The 9,369-nt window shown below is 54.3% G+C and overlaps 4 protein-coding genes across 4 annotated transcripts; 3 read left to right on the forward strand and 1 right to left on the reverse strand.

The window, feature by feature from the left end:
• Positions 1-1,473: 1,473 nt before the first annotated feature.
• AB675_5457 (Low-affinity methionine permease) lies at positions 1,474-3,403 on the forward strand (the record flags this gene model as incomplete). Its single annotated transcript, XM_018145668.1, has 4 exons — positions 1,474-2,541; positions 2,587-2,981; positions 3,031-3,167; positions 3,270-3,403. The coding sequence occupies 4 exons, from the start codon at positions 1,474-1,476 to the stop codon at positions 3,401-3,403; spliced, it is 1,734 nt and encodes a 577-aa protein (XP_018001998.1).
• A 21-nt stretch (positions 3,404-3,424) lies between these two features.
• AB675_5458 (uncharacterized protein) lies at positions 3,425-4,127 on the forward strand (the record flags this gene model as incomplete). The annotated part of the gene is made up of 2 exons (XM_018145669.1): positions 3,425-3,783; positions 3,836-4,127. The coding sequence occupies 2 exons, from the start codon at positions 3,425-3,427 to the stop codon at positions 4,125-4,127; spliced, it is 651 nt and encodes a 216-aa protein (XP_018002142.1).
• A 1,204-nt stretch (positions 4,128-5,331) lies between these two features.
• On the forward strand, positions 5,332-6,627 carry AB675_5459 (putative NADH pyrophosphatase; the record flags this gene model as incomplete). Its single annotated transcript, XM_018145670.1, has 2 exons — positions 5,332-5,434; positions 5,483-6,627. 2 exons carry the CDS (start codon positions 5,332-5,334, stop codon positions 6,625-6,627), a joined length of 1,248 nt encoding a protein of 415 aa, XP_018002053.1.
• A 384-nt stretch (positions 6,628-7,011) lies between these two features.
• Positions 7,012-8,312, reverse strand: AB675_5460 (uncharacterized protein; the record flags this gene model as incomplete). The annotated part of the gene is made up of 2 exons (XM_018145672.1): positions 7,012-7,774; positions 7,933-8,312. 2 exons carry the CDS (start codon positions 8,310-8,312, stop codon positions 7,012-7,014), a joined length of 1,143 nt encoding a protein of 380 aa, XP_018001804.1.
• Between the last annotated feature and the right edge of the window lie 1,057 nt (positions 8,313-9,369).

Consider the following 9,369-nt stretch of genomic DNA (forward strand, 5'->3'; position numbering starts at 1 on the left):
GTATTATGGGAAATACAGGCTGAAATCGCAGAAAGTAAAGCTGCACACAGCAGTTGAGGAAATCAGTCGAAGGTAGTTGGTGTTGCTCCGGCACCGGAATATTCAAACGTCGATGCAACGCATGTCGATAGTTCTCGTCCACTTCCCCTTCCGCTGCAGGACTCGCGATGCCTGATTCAGGCAAAAGCTCTTGTCGGCGTTCGACGTTGGTGAACCAGATATCACACACATTTGCCGCCGGCTTGGGAGGCTCGACAGGGGCAGCCTCGTACGCTTGCAAGGGTGAGATATCGAACCCGGGCTGCGATAAGTCCTGTCCAAATGCAAAGTTGGCTAAATCGAGACCTTGAGCATCATCAAGCATCCAGTCGGGTAGTTGCTCCCACGACTGCCCGTCTCCGCAAACTTGATCATTGTAGTTGAGATCACTGGCTGATCCCAACAAAGCATCAGAAGCACTAGGCACATAGCTGTGGCCAGATTCCTGCGGACACCATACATCCTTTGCGGCAGAGAAGGGAAAGCGTTTTTGCGGTACGTTGACCTGAGATTGCGATGGCGCCTGTCCGTTCTGATGTGTAGCTGGAAGCTCGGGCTCCGATGCCTGTATGCTGGAGTTTGTCACTGTTGGCACGTCGACCGTACCAATCACATCGGCAATGTCATCGTTGCCAGGACTCTTGTGCTCGCGCTGATGCCGGAGCAGTGTATCACTTGCAAAGTTAGCTCTTCGATAACGGCATCCCGAGGTTCAAATTACCGTCTCGAATAGCACCGTCCGCACTGCGGGCACGAGAAGGGCTTCTCCTTTGTATGGGAGCGGACGTGTCTTGCAAGATGCTCGGTCTTGCTGAAACTTCGACCACAAACGTTGCAACTCCTCCTCATTGCCAGCCTAGCAGTGTCGCCGGGACTTCGGAGGCAAGCTATTGTGAGGCGCTTTTACGCACTTCAGCCCGGGGGAAGAAACCTCGGAAACTGCGAAGCTTCCATGTCGCCTATTCTAGGCAGTTCCGGGGAACCCCCCGTGGCGTCTCAGACTGCATCACTGAGCCGCGTGCTGAACCGTATCGTTCGTTGTCTCCGTCCCACAAAATATCTCACACTCAGGATTTAATCATGTCTCTTCCTCAAATCAGCTCATGACAGGTGAGGTCTCAAGATAGAAGACGCACCACAGCCATACGAATGCTGTACGGCTTTGGTCCCTGGGATCCGGAGTTCCTTTGCCTGATGTTTCGTGAACTTAGGTAAGCAGACCACCGACTGGCGATGGCGTGCTTGAGCCCCTTGATTGTGAGATTGTGAATGAGCGCGGGCTAAGCTTGTCCGCCTTGCGGTGCCGATCCGTGAAACACGCCGGGACGTGGCGCATGCCATATAATAATAAAATCATGTCCCTGCGACGATAATATGGACCGTGGAAGCTGGCGGCTAGACCGTCGTGCACCAAAGTCGACAACAGAAAGCACGATGGCTACAGCAGCAGCCGACGACTCGTCGGATATAGCAGAGTCAGAGCTTGGTAGCGGCGAGAGAACGCCACTCCTTGCTTCTGACTCTTCAACACTCTCAGGACGCGACATTGATCAGCATAAGGATGCCCTGGACGTCGAAAACAACATTAAGACCGAGACATCAACTCTAGGCAGGCAAATAGGATGGAGCAGCGCGTTCATTCTCGTCATCAGTCGCGTGATTGGCAGCGGCATCTACGCGATGCCTGGTGTTGTCCTGAGTGAAGTGGGCAGCACGGGCCTGGCATTGAGTCTCTGGGTCGCTGGAGCCCTAGTCTCCTATACAGGGCTGGCAATCACGATCGAGTACGGCGCCATGTTTCCACGATCTGGCGGAGTCAAGGTCTATCTCGAGGAGACATATCGCCGACCCCATCTTCTGGCAACCGTCCTTGTTGCCGTCCACGCAGTCTTACTCGGGTTCACGGCCTCGAACTGTATCATATTTGCAAAGTATATGCTTTATGCAGCCAACATTGAGCCAAGTGACATTTCGACCAAGCTCTCAGCCGTTGGATTGCTCACACTGATTACGATCGTGCATGGATGCTTCTATCGGACTGGCGTATACGTCCAAAACTTGCTGGGTTGGCTAAAGATTGGTCTCACCGTTTTCATGATCATGACGGGCTTCACCGTCCTAGCGAGGTCGAAAGAGCCTGTTCCTAAGTGGGCCGAGATCTGGGCAGGGTCGACCAGCGACTGGAACACGATATCTACGGCGTTCTTCAAGATTCTCTACTCGTTTGCAGGTCTCGAGAACGTCAACAACGTGATGAATGAAGTCAAGAAGCCAATTCGGACTATCAAGACTGTTGGCCCAGCCGGTCTTCTCACAGCATGCCTGATGTATCTCCTGATCAACATCTCGTACTTGGCAGTCGTTCCTGTGGACGAGGTCAAGCAGAGTCGCGAACTGATAGCTGCTCTCTTCTTCGAGAAAGTGGGGTTTGGAAGGTCATTTCTTCCCATTGCCATTGCGCTCAGTGCCGCAGGAAATGTCATGGTGGTCGTATTCAGCACGGTGAGTTTGCTGTGTCGATACGGCGAAGGTTGCTAACAAGTCCAGGCTCGTTTCAAGCAAGAAATTGCGCGGTCCGGCGTACTTCCACTTCCAAAGATCCTCGCCTCAAACGAGCCTTTCAATTCTCCACTGGGTGGCCTTTTGATACACTACATTCCTAGTGTGCTTGTGATCGTTCTGCCACCATCGAGCACTGTCTACAGCTTCATCGCCGACGTCGAGGGCTACTCAGGACAATTCTTCGGACTAGCAATTGCTGCGGGCTTGCTAATACTGCGCTGGAAACAACCAAACCTTCCTCGTCCGTATAAGGCGTGGCTGCCTGTTGTGTGGTTCCGGATCGCTCTCGCAATATGTCTCATAATGGCACCACTCTTCCCGCCCAAGAAACGACCGGAGGGCATGTTCTACGCCACGTATGCGTTGCTAGGTATAGCAGTGTAAGACAGCCCCTCGTTCGCCCTAGCATAAGCTGACCACTCTGAACAGTCTGATCTTCGGTATTGCTTATTGGTTCGCGACTGTGATCGCCTGGCCGCGCTACCGAGGCTACAAACTCGTGGAAGAGACCGAGGCGCTCAGAGATGGCACAAAGATTACAAAACTCGTCCGCCGGCCGCTCCAGAGTACGCCCTGAGTGGTTCACAAATGCCATATTTCCAAGCAACATCATATAGATAAAGACACAGCCCTGGTCATATGTCAATCCTCGTATGCTGATTGGACAGACGTGTCTTACGCGACATCTTCCCCACACCCCGTACAGCATCACGAACCTCTCCCCAACTATGGCGTGCTTACTGACAAATCAGGCATCAGGCCTGGTGGCACGATATATACACACGATGTCGAGGTGTTGTAATGGGCCATCACCAACGTCACTATGGCTTCAGCAGCAGTCGATCAGTCCGCCGGTGGACATACCACCACCTTTGAGCCACTTACCACCGTTCAGACCGGTGTGACCAAGCATCATGTTCGCACCATCTTGAACTACCACAAGCCCAATGAGGATGGAAGCCCACCTCATGCGACGTACGTCGGCAGGCCAGAGACCTACGAGCGACCCGTCGACCCAGTCGAAGTGACCATCAACGATATCCGCGGCGAGACAGACAAATACAATCTCGACAGCAATGGCTTCCAGCTCTACAACTTCCCCTCGGCCGAGAAGGACTTCCTCGACGACGACAAGATCAAGGCCGAGTACTATCCCGAGACGGAGAGACTGCTCAAGGAAGCGTGCGTTGACTCCATGACCTGACAATCCTCCATCGACACTAACAATCAACAGCACCGGCGCCTCCCGTGTCTTCATCTTCGACCACACCATCCGCCGCCCTGGCCCTCCCAGCGCCGAAAACCCCACCGAGAACACCCCGGCCGCACCCCTCCGCGGCCCCGTCCAGCGCGTACACATCGACCAATCCTACACGGCCTCGCGCTCCCGCGTCCCCCACCACCTGCCCGAGCTCGCCGACCAGCTCCTCAGACCCGCCACCAGATCATCAACGTCTGGCGCCCCATCAAGCCATCTACAAGGATCCTCTCGCTGTGGCCGACGCACACTCCGTGCCCGATACTGATCTGGTTCCTGTCCCGCTGATCTATCCAACTCGCTCGGGCGAGACCCTGACTGTGCTGCCGAACAAGTCGCACAAGTGGTATTTCGCGTATGGGCAGACGCCGGATGAGGTCATGTTGATCAGATGCTATGATAGTAAGTTGGACGGGAGGGCGAGACGGGTGCCGCACACGGCGTTTGTCAATCCGGAGACGGAGGACAGGGAGGCCAGGCAGAGTATTGAGATTCGGGCGCTGGTGTTCCATGAGGACCAGGAGGCTGAGTGATTGAGACTTAGGGAGTTAGTGAGGGGTACTCCAGCGTATGACTTGTAGTTTGATGAGGTTATGAATATTCTGCTGTTGTACTTGACTCTCGAGGTCGTCGTCTTCGAACATTGTCAATTGGCGTCATGTCTTACCCACGGCTGTCAAGTATGAACAGGCAGTCCATGAATACTTGATGAGTTGCGACTGCCACAGCCAAAGTCACTCCTGAGTAGTGGCCGCAAAGCCACCAGCACCCACGTGCCTGCCGTAAATACCTACACTCTCACACCTACGTGTACCTACCTTCAAGCTCATACCGTACCTTCCTTTGATACCCGAGCAGGCGCGTTGACGGTCTGGTCTATATCTGCGAGCTGGAGAAACGTCCAGAGTAGAATCCCAAGAGAAAGAGTGCAAGCACCCTACTCTGGACGTTTCTCCAACTGGCAGATGTAGACCAGACCGTCAACGCGTGCTCCAGATGATACGTAGACACTAGGTAGCTCGTGCTGTACAGCTGTGATCAAACTTTGCCCGCGTGTACGTATGTGTGCCCGTCAGACTACTTAGGTGGAGTGGAAGGCGACACTGCTCGTGAATGCGAAGACATCTGGCATACGCCCAGCTTCTCAATCTCACGATCTCGGAACCTTGAGCAGCATGAATCTCAGGCCCTGTGATGCGTGTCGCGTGAAGGGCATCGGATGTTTTCCGGCCTGCCCCTCATTGCCAGCATTGCTCCCCCACCATCCCACACATTGACGAGATCCCTCGGTAGTGAAGTCACGTCACGAAATCGAATCAGTATTTGGTGAAATTCACTGCTCCGTGCTCGATTACAAACTAAGTATCCTTTGATGTATGCTGCTGACTAGATTTCCTTGTGCTCGTCGTCGCCTGTATAGATCGCTCGTCAATCTAAGACTTCGTCCAAGCTCTACCAGTATATACGGCATTATGCCATCCCCTCCACAGCCAGACCTCCCTCATCCGGCTCATGTCGATAGAGAATCCGGCCTTGGTAGGAAATTTGGCAAGGAAGTTGTGAATTACTTCGGCAGTAGGATGATACATGGCAGACGAGCTCCACGATGCTGACCATCTCCAGGCTCACCATTGAACCGACTGTCCTTCCTGCGCGAAGACTACGGCTTCCTCGCCGGCGCATTCGACCACCCGACAACCAAGTTCCTGTGCTTCAAGAACCTGTCACCTCTCCAGAAGTCTCAGACCGAAATCCACCATGCCACATTACAAGAGCTCAAGCCCCTAGCACCCGAGAACCCATACGCAAAGACCGAGAAAGAAATCATAGAATCATTCGACTCAAGAAACGTCACCGCGCAATTCGTGTTCCTAGGCATAGACGAAAAAGTCACAGATGGCTACAAATTCCGTAACTTCACCGGCGCACCACACTTTGCAGTCGACATCACCCCAAAAGCCCCCTATGCCGAGGCAGCCGAAAAGATCATCGAAGGCTTCAACGCGAAAGGGTACAGCTTCGCCGAGGGCATGCGAGCAATGTTCTACCACGCCGATGTCGCCGCCGAGTACGCCCAGGGACGACACTACCTCGACTGGAACGCCCGCAACACGTTCTGCGGCACCTGTGGCCACCGCACATTGTCCGTGAACGCAGGAGCCAAGCGTGTCTGTCCACCCATCGACAAAGCAGAGTCTCCACCCGAGCGAGAAGCCTGCTCGACACGAACGACACTGTCCAATCTGACCTTCCCTCGCACCGACCCTACCATCATCGTCGCCGTCCTCTCCCACGACAGCAAACGTCTCCTCCTCGGCCGCCAGAAGCGATGGCCACCATACTGGTTCTCGACGCTGGCGGGCTTCATCGAGCCCGCCGAATCAGTCGAGGACGCCGTGCGGAGAGAAGTATGGGAGGAAGCAGGTGTCGTCTTGTCTCGCGTGCTCATCCACTCGACGCAGCCATGGCCGTATCCAGCGAATCTCATGATCGGGGCGATCGCACAAGTAGCGGCGCCGGAGGATGAGAATATCAAGTTGGACAATGATCCTGAGTTGGAGACTGCCAAGTGGTTCACGCTGGATGAGATTGAGGAGGCACTGCGGGTTGGGACGAGTGGATTGGGTGATCCGGCGCCGGAGGGGTATGTGGAGGGCAATTTGCGGTTGCCGCCTCCTACCGCTATTGCTCATCAGTTGATTAGTGCGGTGGTCAAGGGCGGGTTTCTGGAGGGCGTGACGCCGCTGGCTACTGCGAGTAAGATGTGAAGGGTGTGTTGAACGCTACCTCCAGCGAGACTCCGGATGGTGCCTGGATTGAGCGTGGGTCACTGTCTATGTAAAGAGGATGATAGAGTCAATGCACAGTGCAGAGGTTGCAATCACAGTCGGACAACATCTACCCAGTCTACCAGCGGCAATTCCACGAGGCGTGAGTAAGTTGCACAGGCACATGCTCTCGAATTACTGTTCTATAAAACCTGTGTTTGATCCTGCGAGGATGGTCGCGTCGTGGCCCTACAGTCACCGACCGCCGCTATCTGAATGAAGAATTAGAGCAATTAAGATTTGCTTCCCTCCGCTTCCTACCATCTCCTCTCACACTAGAGCTCCCTCGCCAGAGCAGCCATCAGCTAGCCCGCATAACACCAATTAGTAGTACCCCAAAACCGCCGTATCATACCTCACCAACTGCCCCTTCGCCGGCTCGTCCGACCCATACGAGAACGGATCGCCATTCGTACTCACGTACAGACTCCCACGCTCCAGATCCAAACTCGTAATCCCAAACTTCGCGCTTGTCAACCCATGCGGCAGCCCCGTCGAGTTTCCCGCCACCGCAGTAATATTATGCTTCTCGCCATTGGTCACACTGTCGAAGAACGCAACATGCCCATACTCACATGCCAGCCACGCGTTACCGGCAAAGTCAAGCGTGAAGTCGTCCGGGAAGATGTTTGCGAACTCCTGATCGATGAGCAGCTCCGCAGGGCCAGTGGCTGCACCCGTGGTGGAGTTGATGGGGCTACGGTAGAAGGTGACTGTGTTTGTGTTGTCGTAGTAGAGGTAGCCGTTACTGGCGACGAGGCCGTTGATGCCGAGGGGGAGGCCGCCGGAGAGGTCGGGTTGGGGGGCCATGGTGGCGTCTTTGATCGCGCTGGCTACGTCGCCCGTGCGGACGTTGACGGACCAGACGATGCCGTTGATTGAATCTGCGACCAGGAGGATGCCGAGTGTGGGGTTGAGGACTGTCAGGCCGTTGGCGAGGCCCGCATCAGGGAGGTCTGCGACTTTCTTGAGTTGCGCTTGGGTGCCGCGTTTCCAGTCAGACCAGTGGCCTTCGCTGTCGTGCTCGAGCTCGAGGCCGTTCAGGTTGATCTCCCAGATAGAGTAGCTGCCTTGTGTAGAGGTGAAGCTAGCTTCTACGTTAGCTCAGATTGGGACGCGAGTGAGAAGTGAAGGAATGGGTCGGAAGGAGACATGGAACAGGAGTACGAGACGAGAGTGTCAGAGACAGCTGCGAAACCTCTATTCTCCACTCTGTTCCCGGTCCAAATTTGGGAAGTAACTCACGTTTTGGTGGAAAAGTTGCCGATAACGGCGTAGAAGACGTCGAGACCGAGCTCGACTATGCCTAGGCAGGCGGTGTACTCGGGAAATTCAGCCACGATGACCGGGTCAAATTTACTGTCGTAGGAGATCAGGTAGACCTGTGGCTTGGAGAGTACGGTGCCGACGAAGTTGCCATCTGTTGAGCGAGCGGCTAGGTTCTCGATCCATATGCCATTGTCGAAGGTAGCAATGATGTTTGGCTCGAGGAGCGGCTCGGAGAACATGATGGGTGTCAGATCGCTGGCGGCTTGCCGGGGCTTGGGATATGAGAGGCGTGCAAAGGCTGGGGTGATGGCGAGACACCAGAAAAGCAGCGCGCTGATGCTGTTGATTGAAGACATTATGATAGTTGTGTAGATATACAGAGGAGAAGCTTCAATGAGTGTTCGACGATCGGGTGGTTGACATAGGGACCTGACCGGGTTCCATGATTCTTATATGCTTGCCTGCTTGAGCATCTACATTATGTCGTCTCGTCGAAGGGGCCAGGACTCAAGACCATGACCGCGAAGGTAGGATCCCACGAGCTGCTTAGCTGAATGCACATAATTTGCAATGACTGAAGCGAAATTGGAGCAATGTTCCTGCAACTTTCAATGGGGCTGGCGAGCAGAATGCAGTGATCACTTCCTAAGTCGCGTTGATGCTCGGGTCGACTTGTCCCGCGGTCAAGTCATCACGCCGTCGGGAATGCTGAAATTGCCTGAAGGTGCTTTTGGTGGATGTGTTATGGAATCGTGAGCTGCTAACAACTGACCGGCTCCATATGATGGCGAGGCTGAGTAAGGGAGCGGTGTCTGTGCTAGGAAGCTGTGGTCCCTTGGCTACAGTTTGATTGACGTCTGTCGTTGTTTTAGACGCGATGCTGTCTAACTTCGTCGGCCCCCACGATAGATATAGGGCTTGAGCTCGGTTCAGATAGCCTGTTCCTGGAGCTCGCTTGACCTGCATACGAGCCGGCGGTCAAGTCTTTACGTGGCTGCGGCATCTTTCTGAACCAGTCGATCGGTCACTAGCTCGTGAAAGGAAAGCTATGCTCCTAGCCTTTGCCCGATGTGTTGATAGCTACTGCTGTTCGGGGACCACTATTCGCGAACTCGATTTGTTGCCAGACCAGGACGATGCGTACTTGTCTCGATGTAGAGATGTTGAAGGACTGTGAATTCAAATTAGGCATGTACCTTAGTGATATGCACGCCGTTGAATGCCTCCAGAAAGGGACTAGTGTGCGGCTGAATGAGGGTCTTGCAGGGATACTGTGGCCCTTGCAGCTCCCCACGCTTGCAGATATCGCTCGTAAACTTGCCAAGATGCCCTCGTATGCTACACAGGGCTGAAACAACAACGACAATGCTGATATTGCCAAGAACAGGTCGGAATTTGATCATGTTGGAGCGA

This window comes from Cyphellophora attinorum (assembly GCF_001299255.1).
Source record: "Cyphellophora attinorum strain CBS 131958 chromosome Unknown Contig8, whole genome shotgun sequence".
Classification (NCBI taxonomy): domain Eukaryota; kingdom Fungi; phylum Ascomycota; class Eurotiomycetes; order Chaetothyriales; family Cyphellophoraceae; genus Cyphellophora; species Cyphellophora attinorum.